We start from the raw sequence: 20,551 nt of genomic DNA, 5'->3' as shown, positions 1-20,551 counted from the left end.
GCCAGGCACCGCTCATCACCTGCGCAATACCATCCCAACGGTGAAGCATGGTGGTGGTAGCATCATGCTGTGGGGATATTTTTCAGCGGCAGGGACTGGGGGACTGGTCAGGGTTGAAGGAAAGCTGAATGCAGCAAAATACAAAGATGTCCTTAATGAAAACCTAGTTAAGCACTCAGGACCTCAGAATGGGCCGAAGGTTCACCTTCCAACAGGACAGCGACCCTAAGCACACAGCCAAAACAACTCTGTGAATGTCCTTGAGTGGCTCAGCCAGAGCCTTGACTTGAAGAGACTTGAACCCAATCGAACATCTCTGGAGAGACCTGAAAATGGCTGTCCACCAATGGTCCCCATCCAACCTGACAGAGCTTGAGAGTATTTGCAGAGAAGAATGGCAGACAATCCCCAAATCCAGGTGTGCAAAGCTTGTCGCATCATACGCAAAAAGACTTGAGGCTGTAATTGCTGCCAAAGGTGCTTCAACTAAGTACTGAGTTAAGGGTCTGAATACTTATGTCTATGTGATATTTTAGTTTTTTTTTTCGTTCTAATAAATTTGCAAAGTTATCAAAAATCTGGTTTTTGCTTTGTCATTATGGGGTATAAAGTGTAGATTGATGTGAAAAAATAAATAAAGCATTTTAGTATAAGGCTGCAACATAACAAAATGTGAAAAAATGAAGTGGTCTGAATACTTTGTGAATGCACTGTATATTGATAGTAAATATGATAAGTTAATGATACCAGTCTTTCTACAGTATTGATAATACCAAATATTGACTCAATTCACACACTGTCTTGTTGGCAGCTGCTTTCCAGCACTCATGCGTATGTGTGTATTTTAGCCTATTAATAGCCTGCTATCGTCTAGACCAGTGGTTCTCAACCAGGGGGTCGGGACCCAATAGGGGGCCTCAAGATCTCTTAAAATTATTTAAAATAAGGTAGACTATTATAATTTTTATATAATTATTATAACTCAACTTACTGAAAATGCAAAATAATAATAATAACTTCCATTTACAGCTTGATTTTTATGAAGAACATACAGTTCTAGACATTTCTGGAATCACAATATGTATCATGATTAATTGTTTTAATCTATTTACGCTAGTAGTTTCTTACATTAAAAAACTTTAAAAAACAAGCTGTGTCATCATTACAGTAGAAGTATCTGAGGAAATATCTTATAGTTATATCTTATAATATGAATATCTAATAGCCTACATTGGGGGCCTTCAAATATTTTCTCTGACAATGGGGGTCCTTGCAGTCAAAAAGGTTGGGAACTACTGGTCTAAACTAACTTAAAACACCAGACAATTCAATAATCGGCTATTAAACCATCAGTTGTACACAATGTGCTTCGAACTACGGAAAGCCTTTTTTTTTTATCATGTTTTAATATACATAGTGTTAAAAGCACACCATTTCTGATCTTCAAGCGTATCTGAGGCTGAGACAATGTTAATGGGACATTTTAGTTTAAATTTCAGTAATGTTTAAAGATTTACTATATACACTGATCAACCACAACATCAAAACCACTGACAGGTGAAGTGAATAACATTTATTATCTCATTACAATGGCACCTATCAAGGGGTGGGATATATTAGGCAGCAACTGAACAGTCAGTTCTTGAATTTCATGTGTTGGAATCAGGAAAAATGGGCAAGCGTAAGGATCTGCTGCTAACGTCTTGGTGTCACCTTCAGGGTCAGAGCTGTTTTGGCAGGTGATTTTAATGTTGTGGCTGATCGGTGTACAGTAAATGATACCTCACAAATGTAACATTTAAACTTTTATTATAAAGTGTATTATATTGCAATATTTTATCAAAGTATGGCCCCACACGTATCCACAGAGGTCTGGGCTCAGCCCTGAATATCTATTGACTCTAGAACCACCCCGACAGAATGCTCCTTTACTTATAAATCATATATAAATCACTTATGAAAATAACTCCTATTGCATGTAATGCAGTCAGTTTCACTATTTCCTGGCCCACTTAAATTGATGGAACTCAACATTTGCTTTTAGTCAGTACACCTGGTATAACACATGACTATGGGAAATCATTTCAATAATGCTGATCATCACAAAAAATATTTTCGACTCGTCCCTCGTTTATTTAAAAAAGGGAAGCAAAAACCGTGGTTACAGTGAGGCAATTTCAGTGGAAGTGAATGGGGCCAATCCATAAACATTAAAATACTGTTTGAAAAGTATAGCCACAAGACATAAACATACAGTATGTCCTTCATGATTTTACTTTGTTACAATCACTTACTAACCTTGTAAGTGTAAAGTTTTATCCAATATTTCAACTTTGCTGCCTTGACAATGCAACGTCGGTAAACCCTATAAGCAGTTTTGTCATGCTAAAATTGCGGAACAGAAATGTTTTCACACTAAAATCATTTTAACAAGTATAATGTTTACATCTTGTGGCTATACTTTTGAAACAGTGAGTATTTTAATGCTTATGGACAGACCTATACTCTTCCACTGTAAGTGCCTCACTGTAACCCCAGCCAGATCTCATGTATATACGTAGCTAATTGTATGTTAATATTTGTAACATTTCAACATACATGTTTGTACATTTGGATACACTAAAACGTACAATATGGATGTTAAAATGTATGTATTTAAAGCTTTAGAAATGTTAAATATTGACGAATCCATTACAAATATATTTGAATACACGAATCGATCGTATTTGTACATTTTTACTGTTTTATAGATATTTTAGATCCCTTAATCCTACCCCAACATCTAAACATAACCACATTTCAACAATATAAAAACATGTAACAAGTAGATTAATGTACAGTAGCAGTAATTTTTGATACAATATATTGATTTATACTCCCAAATCTAACCAAAATCATTTATTAAGCATATAAAACATGTAACAGTCAGATAAATGTAATCACAAAAAATGTATTCAGAAAAAATGGCAAAATTCAGTACAAAAGTAGTCCAAAGGGTGATGCGCTGCATTGTGTGAGGAAGAGAGTGAAATTTAAATTATTAATCGCTGTAAATCGGTGCTGTCATATCTCATTCAAACATTTACGTCGCAGAATATGGCATGTCACAAACGGTCACGAGACACTGCCGTAAATCCGCTGGTCGTAATGCTTGAGGAAGCAATTTTTGAAAATGAAACCAACGCATGTTGACGGTTACAGCGGGCGCAGATGGAGACGGAGATCGTTGAATAAAAGGCTTGAATTTGGGTCTGTTCTTCACAGAAAGCAGTCTGAAGATTTGGATTATAGCTAACAAATTTATGGATTAATTTTATTATTGTTTTATGGTGCTTTTTGTGGTTTATTTTGTTTTTTGCCATATTCTGAAAACTCCTTTTGTGTCCCATGGCAAACTAAAATAAAATGAAATGCTTAATAAATGATTAAACGATTACAGAGTTTTTATTCATTTTAACATTTTAAAGTTTAGTCTTGGTTAAAGCGAAATAATCCTTTTAAAACATTGTATAGGGCAGCAGAAATCACACAGAACTGAATGAAACCATTCAAATGTCATATTATAATGTCAACTGTGTTATATGATGGCATTTAACTAATCTCACTGATTATAAATGAAATGTATTTAATTGATTAATTCTATGAATTCAATATTAATCAATTCAAACAGTACACGTAAACATTTGTAGGTTTCTATAGGTGTTAATATGTAAAATTATGACATTTAGATGCTGTTAATACGTCAGTATTGTACGTTTCAGTGTCTATGCAAATGTAAAAGAATGTACGTTTGCTAGAACCAAATTTTACATAAGAATACATACGAATTCTCATGAGATCATCTTGGTAACCCAAATTTTTTAATAAACAAGAGACAAGTTGACAATATATATATATATATATATATATATATATATATATATATATAAATAGGTAATCAGCATTATGCTACAAATGCTGTCGATTGAGCTTAACTTGCATTGAACCCAGAATATCCCTTTAAAAACAATTGATGGAAATTGAAATCATTACAAATGTACTAAATGAGCCTGGCGTTCACTAATGCCTTCAGGAAGTTACATTGACGGTGAATGTAATGTTTGCTGTTGCTTTTATAATTATGAATTGCTTTATTTTGGGACACGGTTTAGTTCTCTCCCAAGAATCTCCCTCATTATATGCTCAACTAACACCCCTCCATTTGATTCACCTGCCTCTACTCTCTTGCCCTCTTTCAGCCGGTTGGCCACGTGTTTGGGCAGCATGGCATAGAGAAGATTCTCTGTCTTCTGCTTTTCCTCCTCAAGGTGTTTCGAGAGATGTCGAAGCTCCTCCTTCTTTCGCTCTAGCTGGTTGGAGAGCTCCATCTCCGCGAGCCGCTGCTGGTTGAGCAGGATCAGGTCACGCGTAGCGTCATGCGGTGCAATGTCAGAGAGATACAAGTGGCGCTCCTCCAGCTCCTGCAAGCTGCGAAGTAATGGTGAAGCCAGGTACAGCATGTAACGCAACGGAGGCATCCATAACATTTGACCTAGAAGAGAGAAGATAGACGAGAGAGGTATAGAGGGAAATACAAAGAGGTGAATGTTAAGTATGGAACAAGTCATGGTAGAGAGTCTGGAGTTACATATGCTAATCAGACACCACATTTCAAGTTCTCACACCACATAGTCATAGTAAATGTGTGTGAGGTTAAGGGACACAAAGGAATAGAATCTGAATCAGAATGTTTGTACATAAAAAAATATATAAAAAATGTACAGTAGTTCTGTATGTTTGTCACTTGTCATGTTTGTTATATAAATTTAAAAGATAAATCTACATATTAATGGATAAAATATTAAAAATGTGTATTATTGTAAAGTATAAAGACTGCAGGTTGAGCTTTTTTAAATTTGCATAATGATCATATTTATGAATAAACTGTATTCATTAAGCATCAATAAATCATCTCACCTCTCAGTTCTAGCATGGGTCTCTCTCTCCAGGTCACAGGCATCATATCTCGTTGTGTCCGTAAAACGAAATGGCTATTTATGAACTTGCGGATGCTGCTGATGTTAAAAGTCACCTGTGGATGTTGGATGGTGAAATATTGGTCCAGCAGGGTGCACATGGTCTGTAGCCCCGGGACAATTCTCTGAATAGTAACTCCTGCCTGTCTAACCCGTAGCTGCATGGATGTATTCAGGAGAAGAAAAGAGGGATCCACTTTATATTAGGTGTCTTTAATTACTATGTACTTAAGTATTTGATACAATGTACTTCTTATGTACATACATGTTGTTGCATTTAATTACATTTGTATTTACACTGTTAACCTTACCCCTAACCCAACACTAACCCCTAACCCTAAATTTTGCAGAACATCATGTAGTTACACAATAAATACATTGTATTGTATGTATTTTAATGTTAGTACATAGTAGCTAAAGACACCTAATATAAAGTTGGACCAAAAAGTGTAATGGCTTAAAGTTCAACGTTTTAAACACTGAGAAATATACACTAACGCTTTTTGTACACAAACAATGTCTTATCCCCAGTCATCCCTTACTTGTTCATCAAACACAATGTGGAAAGGGAATGCATTGCAAAATGTCTTAAGGTCGACACAAAGATGATCAGGGTACACAGGCTGAAATCCCCATAAGGTTTTACCTTATTTGAAAAAACAAACAAACAAAATTAATAATGAAATACAATTTTTGAATAAAATGAAAATGTTCATAATACTGCATGTTTCTGGTAACGCTTTACATGAATGTTCCCTTTGTTAAGGGTATAAAAGGGGTTCATTAATGACATTTAAGTCATTTGCAAATGCATTATAAAGCATTGATATGTGGTTATAACAACATGAAAAAAAAGGGCCACTTTCATGTAATACTTGCCAAATAGTGAGCATTTTAAATTGCATGTTATAAATGCTTACTAAATACACTTATTAATACGTGTATTAATCAAAAACATAAAATGCCCTAATTCATGATTTATATCACAGTGCAGCTAAAAAAGACTATTACAGTAAAATTAAAAGTATGGATTATGTCATTTTGCTACAGTCTGCTGTGTTTTAAAGTCAATTAAAGTACATTTACATAGGTAACTAATTTTTAATAAATATTATTAAGCATTTATAACATGTAAGGTAAAATAGTTAACTGTTTGGCAAGCAATGCACGACAGTCACCCTTTTCATGCACTTTGTTATATCAAATATCAATGATTTATAATACATTTGTAAATGAGTTATTGATCATTAATAAACCCCTTATAAATGCTTAACATAAGGAACATTAATGTAGTGTTACCATGTAGTGTATTCTTAACTCTTGAATTCATCTTAGGAAAATTCTTAGGTATGTGTGTGTGGTAGTATGCTTATAAAATGGACAGTAATTTAAAGCTGAATTGTGTAATTCCTTTGGTTGATTCAATGTTGTTGTGTCGGGCTGAAAGGGATGCTCAAAACAAACAGAGGAATTTTTATAGAGCTACAGAGACAGTTTATGTAGATTACAAGAAAATTATCCTACAGTATAGTATGACTGGCTAACTTATAGTTGTGCATATTAAGCAGGGGTAGGAGAAAGTAATTTAACACCGAAACATTTACACACTTCAGCTTCAAGAAAGTCGCTGAAAACAAGCCTAAAGCCCATTTTCTGATTTGTCCTCATCCTTGACTTAAAAAACATTTGCAGTTAAGTGATTCATTTACACTGTGGAATTGAAATAACTGTGGACTCTGTTGTATCTTACATATACATCATAATCTTCTCAGGTTAAAACAATTTGATTACATTGTTACCCTTCTCTGGGTGTACCAAACTTTTGACTCTGCCCCAGTGATTTTTCTGTTTATCATGAGTTTGAAACTTCCTCTGCAGGGACCTTTCTGTCTCCTAGGAAGAATACAGTGTAAACGTATATTACATTAAAAAAAACCCAATCCTCAACAGTAATGTTATAGATGACTGTAATCATAACAGCAAGATTATACAATATATACCTTATAAAACTATCTGTGTTCTATCTGTATGCTATAAACAGTAAATTATTTGTCAGTGCTGATTTGACAGGTTTGCTGGCTTCTTAGGGGTGCAAGATATAATCTAACATTTCGGCTTTATCTGGATATTCTTGAATTTTCTGGTTGACAAAGAAATATCTCAAAATATAAAAAAACAATTATGGAAAGTGATTCAAAAATGTCTACAAAATAATAGCTCATGGTTAGGCTACTTTATTAAAAATAGGCCTAATTTCCAAATGGACCGTCCACACATTTTACATGCAAAAGTAACTAGTGACACAAAAATAGATGAATGAATAACTGTGATATAGACGATACGTGTACAAGCTGACACATTTCTACCGGAATATTGTTTAACCCTTCCGTGGTCTTAATGATCAAGTCCCTACGTTGTCTTTAAGGGTTAAATTGACCTTTTTTATGTTCATTCAAAAGCTTGTAATAAAGGCTCTGTTTGCTCTCTCTACTTTTGGTCTTAAATTGTTTGTCTAGGTGCCAGCTAACACTAGTAAAAAGTTTTTTTTTTTTCCTCTCTCTATCTCCTTCTATCACAATATACAGATCTGAAAGTCAGGGGAGCCCCAACTCCACCCATAGACATCCAGTCTTTTTTGAGAAGCCTCACCATAAATTGTAGAAAAGGTCCAAATGTTATTATGAGTACACTCATATTCAAAATTTCAATATATCAGCTCTTACCTTAGGTAGTTTTCTACAAAATGAGTCTATTTTTAATTGTCTCTAGCTTGTCCGGATAAATAATCCACTGTTATGTCTCAATGTCCAGAAACAAAATGCAACTCAGCAAAAAAATTATTATAAACAAATCATCGTTTGAATATGTTCCTGAATATTGTTCATTCATCATTGCAAACCTGAGGTTCTGTGATGAGACAGGAAAGAAATGAAACCTTTAATAAACAAAAGTAAACCAGGTAACTCAGAACATAATGAAACAAAATACAGGGAACAAAAGGACAGCATAATACAGATGAAGATGGACAAAAAACCATGGGAAAACAAGGGCTTAAATACACAAGGGAAAACAAGGGAACGAGGAACACCTGGGGAAACAATCAGGGGAAAATCAATCATGAAAAGAAACTACAAAGGACCACAAAACTAACAGGAAACAGGAACAGGGAATTAAACCAGAATTTCAACATATGTCAAAACAAACAACAGGGAATATGTGACAGAGCCCCCCTTTTAAGGAGCGGATTCCAGACGCTCCAAAAAACAAAACAAAACCAAATTGTCCATGGTGTGTGGGGGGGAAAATAGGTAGTTCTGGGGGGGCACAAGGAGCAAGGGGAGCAGAGGAAGAAGGCAAAATTAGGGAGGCTTTAAACCAAGGCATAGGTGGAGGGATGGAGAGCCAAGGCGACGCTGCAGGCTCGGAGGACCAAGTAGACCAGAGCAGATCAGGTGGGCGGCCAGGAGACCAGAGCAGATCAGGCGGATGGCCAGGAGACCAGAGCAGATCAGGCGGATGGCCAGGAGACCAAGGAGACCAGAGCAGATCAGGCAGGACCGAGACAGGGTCAGGAGGCCTGGGAGGTGGCCACAGGGCCGAGGCAGGGTCAGGAGGCCTGGGAGGCGCAGTAGGAATTGTCTCTGGGCTAGTGGGAGGAGCCGCAGAAGGAATAGTCTCTGGGGGAGCGGGAGGAGCCGCAGGAGGAATAGTCTCTGGGGGAGCGGAAGGAGCCGCTGGGGAAATAGTCTCTGGGGGAGTGGGAGGAGCCGCTGGGGAAATAGTCTCTGGGGGCAGAGCCGCTGGGGAAATAGTCTCTGGGGGCGGAGCAACTGGGAAAATAGTCTCTGGGGGCGGAGCCGCTGGGGAAATAGTCTCTGGGGGCGGAGCCATGTAGGCTTGTGGGGCCAAGCCGTGGAAGGTGGAGCCGTGGGAGGCTCGAGACAAAGAGTCCTGGATGAATGGGAAATGACCTCCATGGTCGCGAACATGGGAAGAGATTCGGGAACGACCTCTGTGGTTGTGGGAAGAGACTCGGGAACAACCTCTGTAGTCGTGGGCATGGGCAGAGATTCAGGAACTACCTCCGTGGTTGTGGGCGTGGGCAGAGACTCGGAAACGACCTCCGTGGTCGTGGGCAGAGACTCGGAAACGACCTCCGGGGTCGTGGGCAGAGACTCGGAAACGACCTCCGTGGTTGTGGGCATGGGCGGAGACTTGGAAACGACCTCCGTGGTTGGGAACATGGGATGAGACTCGGGAACGACCTCTGTAGTCGTGGGCATGGGCAAAGACTTGGGAACGACCTCAGTAGTCGTGGGCATGGGCAGAGACTGGGGAACAACCTCAGTAGTTGTGGGCATGGGCAGAGACTCGGGAATGACCTCCATGGTCGTGAACATGGGATGAGACTCGGGAATGACCTCCGTGGTCGTAGGCATGGGCAGAGACTCGGGAATGACCTCCATGGTCGGGAACATGGGATGAGACTTGGGAATGACCTCTGTGGTCGTGGGAATGGGAGGAGACTCGGAAACGACCTCCGTGGTCGTGTACATGAGAAGAGACTTGGGAACGGAAACTTTTCTTCTCTTCCTCCTCCTCTGGATGGCCGAAGTTGGCAACGCTGGCTCTGGGACGGGCGAGGCTGGTAACGCTGGCTCTGGGACGGGCGAGGCTGGCAACGCTGGCTCTGGGACGGGCGAGGCTGACAACGCTGGCTCTGGGACGGGCGAGGCTGGCAACTCGTTGACCGTGGCAGGCGTGGGCGTTGGCTCGTTGACCGTGGCAGGTGTGGGCACTGGCACGTTGACCACGGCAGGCGTGGGCGCTGGCTCGTTGACCGCGGCAGGCGTGGGCGCATACAAATTTTGAAGTAAGGTCTCCATGGACCTACGCACCAACATCAGTGCAGATCATACAACTTGGAGACAGGGGCTATGGAAGGCTTCGAGGCAGGGGCCGTGGATGCAGGTTTTAGCCCGGGGTTCCTGCCATAATCCACTGTATAAGGGGAACCGCTAAGTTCCAGAGCCTTCTCGACATAATTGCCGAGCGTCCAGTGAGGATCAGCCGGAGGCATGAGTTCCCTCAGTGCACTATTCAGACTAGCCCGGAAGAAAACCACCAGAGAGCGGTCTGGATAGTGCACTACGTTGCCAGCTCTAAAAACTCAAGGGCGTGATCCTCAACTGGACAGTCCCCTTGTTGAAGGAATAGAATCCTGACAGCTGCTAGATCCATTTCTGGGTCAGTCTTTCTGTGACGAGACAGGAGAGAAATGAGGATCTAAATGCAGCCTTTTTTAATAAAAGGCAAGAAAACACAGGGAACAAAGCACAGCATAATACAGATGAAGACCAGGGGAAAACAAGGGCTTAATTACACAAGGGAAAACAAGGGAACGAGGAACACCTGGGGAAACAATCAGGGGAAAACCAATCATGAAAAGAAACTACAAAGGACTACAAAACTAACAGGAAACAGGAACAGGGAACTAAACCAGAATTTCAACATAAAAGTCAAAACAAACAACAGGGAATATGTGACAGGTTCTTAGCTTTAAAATGACACCAAGATCACACTTGTAGTCCATTCAGAGGCCGAGTTGTTCCACAAAACATGGGGAAAGGGCAGGGCTTCCCAAAAATGGGCAGAGTCACAAACCATGTTGGGATGCCCCCTGCTTTTCAGATCTGTATGTTGTGATTGTAAGTGATAATATAAAATATATTTTTCTAGTGTTTGCTGTCATCTAGTGGAATGATCTAAGACTAAAGGTAGGGAGATAGAGCAAACAGAGCATTTATTACAAGCTTTTGAATCTTTTTTTTTAACAAGATTTTTGAAGGTGCATTGGTGCCTACCTTTCAGGTCTGTATATTGGAATAGAAGGTGATAGAGAAAAAACTCTTTTTCTAGTGTTAACTGACAGCTAGACGAACGATTTAAGACCAAAAGTAGAGACAGAGAGAGAGAGAGAGCAAACAGAGCCTGTATTATAAGCTTTTGAAATTGAACATAAAAAAAGGTCAGTTTGAACCTTAAGGACAACGTAGTGGCTTTACTGGTTGTTTAGATCAGTGTTACTATCAGAAATAATTAATAATTATTTCTTTAGTTATTAATTAATATTTAAATTAATTAATTTAATCTAACTCATTAAAACCTCATATGGGGCTCCAGTAAATGTAGTGCGCTATGTTTAGGAGCAAGTTTGGTTATTAGCAATAATTAATAATTATCAAAGATAATTATTAATTATTAAAATCAATAGAACATTGATGAGAATCAATGTTAGTTTTTTCTAATCCTTTAAATCAACAATTATCAAAGATAATTGTTAATTGTTAACATTGATGAAACATTAATTAAAATTAACACTAGCTTATTGATCATTCAAATTCAACAAACATCAAAGATAATTATCAATTATCAAAAATCAATAGAATATTAATAAGGATTAACATTGACGGGGCACCACCCTGAAATCAGGGACTAATAACCAGATAGTAAAACAGTATCAATATTAGATTGTTTTCTTAGGAAAATCGACATCCGAAGAATATCGATTTTCGGGGGAAAAAACAATGAATGAAGGTTTGAATCCGAGCACTGACATCCCGTCAGCATGACACAGGCGTATGCAGAACAAACCAAAACACTTCTCTTTGTAATATAAACAAAGTTTATTTATGCAGTAATATCAATTAATAATTAATACAATGCAGTCAATAAACTTCCGACTTACAACTACAAACTAAACAGTGATATGATTAGATATGGAAATAAAAGTAATCCTATAACACATAAGGTGTGTGTGTGACAGTGTGTGTGTGTGTGTGTGTGTAAGGAGGGACGTGCACAAAATGGCGGACGTGACTCTCGTGGAGAGTATGTCATGCGAGACTTCCGGTCAGGGAATATGACCGTGAATGGGGGCGGAGAGAAACCAGTCAATGGCGTCTACCAGTTACCACGTGTATCTGCTTGTATGATAGCTTAGGGACAAAGCTGGGCTTTAGCATTTAAGCTATCTACGAGCCAAAAATGTGTGCCAGAATGTTTGTGAGGGGTCGCGTGCGTGTGTGTATGTGGTTAGTACGAGAGAGAGAGAGAAGTGAAGACCCTAAAGCCGATTTCGCGATCGTGGGAGAGAAAGCAGCTGTTAGTTCATCGCTCAGAGACGCGGTGGATGGCTCGTAAACAGTCCCGCGTACTTTGACTCTTTAGTGGATGAACTTAGTTTACCTGTCTCACCCGCGATGGCGAAATTGCACAACAGTCCAATTTGGTTGGACCACAATACAGCAAAACAAATTTGTGATAATTAATACCGAGTATTAATAATGAGCGGACATGGCGGTCTGTAAACTGTACAAGCAAAAAACCTTGAAACACAAGAATAACACGCTATAATATTCTATCTCTGCCCAGACGTAAACCTCTTACTTGAATCGCATGAGGACACAGGTAGAATGTGTTTTCCTCAGTCCTTTAACTCTGACCCGGTTCCTTGAGGCTCGGGTGATGACGGGAGACCGTTTCCTCGCTCTGTCGGCAGGCGGTACGGCTGTTGATTCTCGGCGGGCTGGCGGAGAACTCAGAAATATCGACTTGATTGAAGATGGAAGAGAAATCTTTAATCTCTTCGCTTCTGTAGGATGAAGATGCGAATTGTTTGGCGGTCTCCTTCGGATCCGTTAGAGTGTTCGGTTGAACACAGAGTAATCTCAACTCGTCCAGCGAGATGGAAATTGTATGGCCACAGTTTCAAGTCGGATGTTACTTCCTTGTGCCACAAGGTTGCTCCTGAGAGCAGCGATGAAACTGCATCTATACAGAACGAACAAAGTTGCTGGAAGCAAATCCCGGAAGCATTTCAGAGGTATTTCAACTCCTGATGATGTCATGTTTGAGGGACGTTCTGTTGTGTGCCTCATCCAATAGGAGTTGAGAGTTCGATCTTTAGTGAGCAAGGCTTCATGGGATTTGTAGTCTGTTTTGGACTCCCTTTGTTTGATTTTGGCGCGATTTTTATCAGTATAATTTACGACTTGGAATGTGGGGGCTTGAGTTAGGTTTTTACGACTGTGTTAGGCCTGCCTTTGTCTTCTATCTGAATACATGAGGCCCAACAGTAGGGACTTTTTTTGTAGTTTTGTGTATAAATACATGAAATAAAAAAAAAATTACAAATTACATTGCCAGGTTCAGATCACCTCCGTGAAGGATGAAGTTTCAGGCTGAAAACTTAAAGTTTAGTTGATGTTTGATGTAAATCATAAGTCCAAGGAAGGGTTAAACCAGTATATCGCCTACTCTTTAGGTTTCTACATGTTGCAACATAATTTCCAACTCTATTGTATAATTGAAAGAGGATGGAATGCTTATTTGCTTATTATTTTATACTGTATATTCATTAAATTTACCTCTTTATAGATTGTGTTATGCCTGTACACTTTGGTCTGGTTGTGTAGGGTCTGTGGGAAAACGTTTTCAACATCTGTGAACACTGGGCTCTGGGTGATGAGAAAAACAATATGCTCTTTCTTTCCCGTCCTCTCGACTTCCTCTATCTGGTTCACAATTTCCATCTTTACTTTGCTATTGAAGAAGTCTTTGGCCACAGCTCCGATGATACCTACAGCATTAGAAAATTTAGCACCAGAACATTTGATTGCTTCCTAACTGCTCATCCACATATGCAGACAGATAGAACAAGAATGGTTTACCAGGGACAATATGACAAAGACCACGTCGGTCAGAGTAATAGTGTAACAACATGGTGCCATCATTGTTTCTCTCTACACGGAATGATGGCGCGTTCATCTCCTAAAATGAAATGAAGACAACATTTGCTGTAGTAAATTTGTAAAAGGCACTTTTGATTTTATTTTCTCCCAAATCATTAAAGGTACATAAACTAAATACCTGTTTATCACTATTCACTGCAAAATTTTCCTGTTCCAAGAGATCATTGCGCGTAATGTCTAAAAGTTGATTTTGAGATTATTTGATCTTACATTTAATAACATCTAAAATGTTGCAAATATATGAAGCTAATGAGAATCCCTGAAATGACCACATTTATTTTGAGGCAAAATACTTATTTGTTATTTTCAGTTTGGTCAAGATGATTAAATCAAAAGTTTTTCAATAATTGTCCAATAAATGAAAGGATAGTATTTAGGGTAAAAAAGCCCCCCTGTAGCTGGGGCTAAAGGCTTAAGTGGGGTGAATAGATTTGATATGAAGAATGTTCAAAGTGGACTCACACTGACTGATCCAATCGTAATAGAGATTAGTTTGTTTATAGAATAATTGAGATGTAATGAAATGCCAAATGTGATTGAAATTAACAGGAAATTGTGCACTGTTTTCTAAAATGGTCATTTTGAATAAGCATGATCTTAATTTATTTTAATAAAAATACAAATAAAAAGTATATTGTTGTCTCAAAACTATTTGCATAAGTTGACAAATTTTGCCCTATAACTTGCCCCTATATCTCAGTATACTGTATATGTAATAATAATAATATATATCAACCCCCCCACCCCTTTTTATATTTAATCAAAACAACACTATCTCGTTATTATTACTTTTCATGCAAATTATGTTGCTCCATCAATATTCCATAAAAATACATTTTTTTTTCAGACTTGATACACTTGTTGTACCCTACATTGTGTCTGTGCATATGAAGCATCATACTAAATTTTAAAAAAGATAATAAAATAATAAATAGTTATGATTCATTCTGAATGAATGAATGACAACATCAGAAAAAGTATAATTGAGCTAGAGAGAAGAGGTGTAATTTGGCACATCAAAAGTGCGCTATTCATTCTGGATTAACAAATAAATTATGAAACAGTGTCTTTGATCGCTATTATCCTCAAGACCCTCTCATGAGAATACTAATGTCCTGCTCACTTTACCTTATAGGACAGAGAGAGGTAGCCATGCAGCGCATCCAAATTCTCCATAAACTCGAATAGATTTCCTCCTAGAGTGCGCAACATATGGTCATAGCCAGCTCTTTTGCAGAATTCAAAGAAGTATTCTCCAAACTGTCTGAGCACCACACTTTGCTCAAGGTCTTAAGATAAACAAAGAGAAAACCTTGCATTACATTTCATGAAAATAAAATCAACTCTGTGTTATAAACACAGTAAGAAGCGAAAGTGCTTTACCAAGCATCTTGCATGCCTCTGTCACTAATCGCATGGTGATGTCATCTTTGTACACCTCATAAGTCATAAAGGTGTCTTGGACCCCTGCTGCATCCCTGCAAAATCAGCATGTTTCTCCACACCATGCAACCATTTTTATATAGCTTGAGCACTACTGCAGCCATTAACATGCCATATTTTGGAAAAAGAAAAAAAGAAAAAAGAAAAAGAAAAAAAGAAAAAGGAATTTGGATACTCGCCTGAGTTTGTCCCACGTTTCCTCTCCAAATCTATCAATCACTAGAGACTTCAAACATGTGTTGATGAATCCATACTGGATATTAGAGTTACACGCATTAAGACATTTGATAGGTTTATTCAAGATTGAATAAGTAGGCTTCGTCAACAATAAATTACGCTATTTGTAATAATATAGTCATGTATAGAACATTGCTTGTTCTTAAAAATGCCATTAAATACATTTTTAAAGTAACTGGGAACTATGAATAGACAGTGCAAAACAAAGCCTATTTGTAGCACAGATATAATTTGGCATCTTACCATTTCTTTATCAGGTTATGTTTTCCTTGAACACATGAAAGCTAACAGATGACTTCTTTTCTTTCTTTGATATTCCATTGATCAATCATTCACCTCCATGATCACCGTGGTTACCAAAAATCAGTGCGGAGCACGCCCTCCCCAAACACAGTATAATACTTCTCTTTCCAGAAATAAAAGAGAATTCCAACAAATTGAGCACTCTCATAACAACTAAATTCTAATGGAAATTAATGTGAATCCCAAGGATGCACGTCTGAACTGTCCGCAGCAGAGAAACGATGAGCAGCATGCATCAACACGACTATGAATGAGAGCGTGTGACCCAGTGAAAGGCTGAAACTCTCTGAAGTCTCACTGTACTTTAAAAGCAGTTCTTAATGAATACTTAAATACAGTATCACCGTAATAATGTGTCATACAGTTTTTGCTCACTAACATGTGTAAGAAATAAGCAAGAGTTTTGCATATTTAAGAACAACAGTGTTTTAGTTTTATTATCTTTACGATAATAAAACTTAAAATATTGCTGCAAGCAGCGATGACGGGCCCAAGCACCATGGGTCCATTTCCACCCGGTGGCTTTCGGAAAACAATGCAAGGTGGACACATGCATTTGACATTTGGCATTATTGTAAACAATTTTGAAGCAATTTGAGTAAATATAAGAGGACTATTTTAAAGTCTGTTGTAAGAGCCACACTTCCTGCTGCCAGTTGGTGGCGCTATGACCATGACCCATAATAGCCACATCCATTTCATCAGCCCCCATTACCAAACATACAGCTTAATTTTCATCAAAATCACACAATGCACACAGAAGATATAAGGCACTTCCTTTTTTCTATTTTTCTAATAATAATAATAATCTTTAGAAGAACAAAAGGGCCTCCACACTTTCAGTGCTTGGGCCCTAATAATAATAATAATCCTTAGAAGAACAATAGGGCCTCCGCGCATTCAGTGCTGGGGCCCTAATAATAATAATAATAATAATAATCCTTAGAAGGACAATAGGGTCTCCGCACTTTCAGTGCTTGGGCCCTAATTAAGAAAATAAAAATGTATTATCAGTCCGAGCAATGTCTACGACTGAGACGTTGAATATCTCTAAACCTTCCATTAACTGGTACTTTCCACAAACATGCTCCATTACATTGTATAGGCTACATAACTCTTTAAAAGTATTGTTGAATTGATTTTCAATAATGCAACATTTTTTAGATAGGTTATTCATTTTAATTACCATAATGTTTAGCAGTGTCCCACATTTTATGACTAATGATTTTACTGTATTTTGTGAAAAAAACACATATAGTAAAACATAAAATTGGAACAGCATCAAAAAGCATATTCTACATGTGTAATGTTCAGACATTGGCATATGGCACTTTTAGTACTGTGGCCTTGTTAAAGGGATAGTTCAACAAAAAATGAAAATCCTCTCATCATTTATTCACCCTCATGCCATCCTAGATGTGTATGACTTTCTTTCTTCTGCTGAACACAAATAATGATTTTTTTGAAGGATATTTCAGCTCTGTAGGTCCATACAATGCAAGTGAATGGTAAGCAGAACTTTGAGCTCCAAAAAGCACATAATATAATCAATTCGACTCCAGTAGTTTAATCCATGTTTTCTGAAGCGATCCAATTAATTCTTGGGTGAGAACAGACCGAAATATATTTTTCCTTTTTCACTGTACCTTGCCATTGCAGTCTCTAAGCACGATCATGATTTCAAGTTTGATTACACTTCCCATTACTTGACGCATTCACAGAGTGCTAGATGGTGCTAAGAAGTGTAATCAAGCTTGAAATCATGATCGCCAAGGAGACTGATGATGCCAAGATTTATTGTGAAAAAGAAGTTAAGTTTTGGTCTTTGGTCATGCAAAACCAATTGGATTGCTTCAGAAGACATTGATTAAACTACTGGAGTCATATGGATTACTTTTATGCTCCCTTTATGTGCTTTTTAGAGCTTCAAAGTTTTGGTCACCATTCACTTGCATTGTATGGACCTACAGAGCTGAGATATTCTTCTAAAAATCTTCATTTGTGTTCTGCAGCAGAAAGAAAGTCATACACATCTAGGATGGCATGAGGGTGAATAAATGATGAGAACATTTTCATTTCCGACTTAATTCACTTATGAGTGAATGGATTATTACATTCAATTCAATTGATAAACTGAACTAAAATTACGCAGGGTTTACATTAGGACAACAGGTAAAACGGGCCAGGATGAAGAGTCCTCTAGTCCATTAAGATTCAACAGTCAATCACACATAAATTCAAGCTTTGCCATTGTCAACCGTACCTGGCATGTTCCTGATTTCTGACATTTCTAAGGTGGACAGAACCTTTTGCACAAATATACAGTACTTTTAAGAAATAAATGTACATTTCAAAGTAAGGTAAAACTAGGACAAATGGATTGACCTTATTCACAGTATTGCCATATTTAATTTTTGTCAGGAATGAAAACAAGCATGTGGATTACAATCTAGGCCTAGGGGTTATACAGTTTTTAAAGCCATGTTGATTGTTCAGCTGATGAAATATTGAAAAAAATAAAAATTTCACGCCGTTATCACATGATATCTGTTATTTCTCACATCGCTGCTCACGATGAACCAATCACAGTGGCTTGTCATTACTGGATAAGTTTCATTATTATTACAAGTTAAATACCAGTTAAGCTCAATTGTTAGCATTTGTGGCCTAATTTTGATTACTACAAAAAAATAATTTTGACTCGTCCGTCCTTTTCTTTAAAAAAAGCAAAAATCTGTGTTCCAGTGAGGCACTTACAATGGAAGTGAATGGGGTCACTTTTTGGAGGGTTTAAAAGCAGAAATTTGAAGCTTATAATTTTATAAAAGCACTCACATTAATTCTGTTCAAATTCATGTATTATTTGAGCTGTAAAGTTGTTTAAATTCTGATTTTTACAGTCATTTTAGGGTTAGTGGACATTACATCATCATGGCAACAAAGTAGTAAACTTGGCTATAACTTTACACAGAAAAGGTTAGTAAGTGATTTAATCACACTAAAATCATGTTTACATGCATATTGTTTATGTCTTGTGGCTATATTTCTGAATAAGGGAGTATTGTAATGTTCAAAAATTGGCCCCCAATTTTAATTTTTTTTTACCAAAAATTACAATTTTTGCTTTTAAAATTACACCGCAACTAATAACTACAATTCCAAACCAAGCAAGCTGAATGGCTGACATTAACTGGAACAAAGTGTCCAGATACATTGACAGTTCTCCAATGGGAACTGGCTGACCAGGGATAGCTGTAGCCACCATTAACTGCTGGCTATTGGCCATCCCTATCGCAATTGTCTTTGCTGTTTTTAAGGACTGTCTTCAGTATATCTTTAGTTTAGTGTATCATTAGAATCTTTAGTTTTACTATCTTTTACAATCTAACTAATTTTTCTTAAGCAAAATCTCTTTACAACCACAACACATGGAAAACTTTGCGTGCACCAATTAAACATGCTCATTTTTGGTCATTTTTAAGACAGTAACCCTCAAGTTGCTACACTGCCTGACCAATAAAAAAAAAAAGGCACCGTTTGGAGTGTTTGGCAGTGTTATGATCTGGGGTTGCTTCAGTTGGTCAGGTCTAGGCTCAGGTTATGTGGCAATAAAATTAAGTCAGATGACTACCTGAATGTACTGAATGACCAAGATATCTCATCAATGGATTTTTTCTTCCCTGACATTAGGCATTAGGCTTAACTTAGGTGAAATATACTAACATAACTTATGTCTAAACATGCTTCCAAACACAGAGATAATGTGCTATTTACCCTTAGTGTACTGAACTAATCATTTTAATTCTTTGTTTTTTTCACAAGTCAGTCACAAGAGAACACATGATGGAGGTGACTGAGCTTCAGGTGGATTCAAGGATTCTCTTTTGACTTCTTGCTAGCAAAGTTAACGGACACTTTTCATTTCATTTTCTGTAATAGAATTGCTTGGTCTTGGTTAAAAATAATGATTTCAATGTAAATCTATTTACTTGTTTGTATTGATAATATCTGTATATGTGCAATAATTATAGTAGGCTAAAGCACATGCCTGAAAGATGTGAGTTTTGTTGCTGTTTTTAGATTAACACTTTAGAGTATTTCTCCCTTTACTTCTCAGATCATATGATTGGCAAGCCAAAAAACGCCGACAGACAGATAGGTCATTGTTAGCTGGGCTGTTTGTTATTGCGATGGCACTGAAATAGTGAAAAGCACTATAGATATGACAACAAATTGACTGGCTTCACATAATTAGTGAACATGTATATATATATATATATATATATATATATATATATATATATATATATATATATATATATATTTTTTTTAAAAATCATGCATTAAAGACATGTTTTAGAAAAGTTACTTTTAGCTAAACATTCTTAAATGTACTCAAACCTGCTCCGGACACAATTATTATTCCATCTTAATTGCTGGTGTGCATATACGATTGTAAGGTGTGTAAATATGTGAAATACTTTGTAATATTGTGGTTCAGTAATTCTGTGGCACACAGCTTGCTAAATGTAAGCTAACTGAAAAACAAGAAATGTTGTGGTAATATACTATAATGTGTAACATATGATTTAAGTCATTAAATGTCGTATTTACAAAGTTATATTGACATACAACATAAAAGGGTATTGTAGGATTTCTACTCAGGCAGTGAATATAGACCTCATTAAAAGTTCTATGAGCCAATGGAATCGCTATGACGTCAGACGCGGACCCATTTTC

At 37.5% G+C, this 20,551-nt stretch overlaps 1 protein-coding gene across 1 annotated transcript in view; it reads right to left on the bottom strand.

Annotated features, from left to right (window-relative positions):
- The window catches only part of LOC127429987 (guanylate cyclase soluble subunit beta-2-like), a 34,229-nt gene extending 18,379 nt beyond the window's left edge, over positions 1-15,850 (bottom strand). The window contains exons 1-10 of the mRNA XM_051679388.1: positions 15,845-15,850; positions 15,451-15,524; positions 15,212-15,306; positions 14,957-15,117; positions 13,748-13,847; positions 13,445-13,656; positions 6,815-6,908; positions 5,558-5,661; positions 4,957-5,173; positions 4,211-4,531 (exon numbers count right to left, since the gene is read on the bottom strand). Coding sequence (XP_051535348.1) covers positions 4,211-4,531; positions 4,957-5,173; positions 5,558-5,661; positions 6,815-6,908; positions 13,445-13,656; positions 13,748-13,847; positions 14,957-15,117; positions 15,212-15,306; positions 15,451-15,524; positions 15,845-15,850 — 1,384 coding nt within the window. The remainder of the gene's footprint in view (positions 1-4,210; positions 4,532-4,956; positions 5,174-5,557; positions 5,662-6,814; positions 6,909-13,444; positions 13,657-13,747; positions 13,848-14,956; positions 15,118-15,211; positions 15,307-15,450; positions 15,525-15,844) is intronic.
- Between the last annotated feature and the right edge of the window lie 4,701 nt (positions 15,851-20,551).

This window comes from Myxocyprinus asiaticus, chromosome 39 (genome assembly GCF_019703515.2).
Source record: "Myxocyprinus asiaticus isolate MX2 ecotype Aquarium Trade chromosome 39, UBuf_Myxa_2, whole genome shotgun sequence".
In the NCBI taxonomy this organism is placed as follows: domain Eukaryota; kingdom Metazoa; phylum Chordata; class Actinopteri; order Cypriniformes; family Catostomidae; genus Myxocyprinus; species Myxocyprinus asiaticus.
The sequence above is the reverse complement of the archived record's forward strand: the minus strand, read 5'-3'. Positions and strand labels throughout refer to the sequence as shown.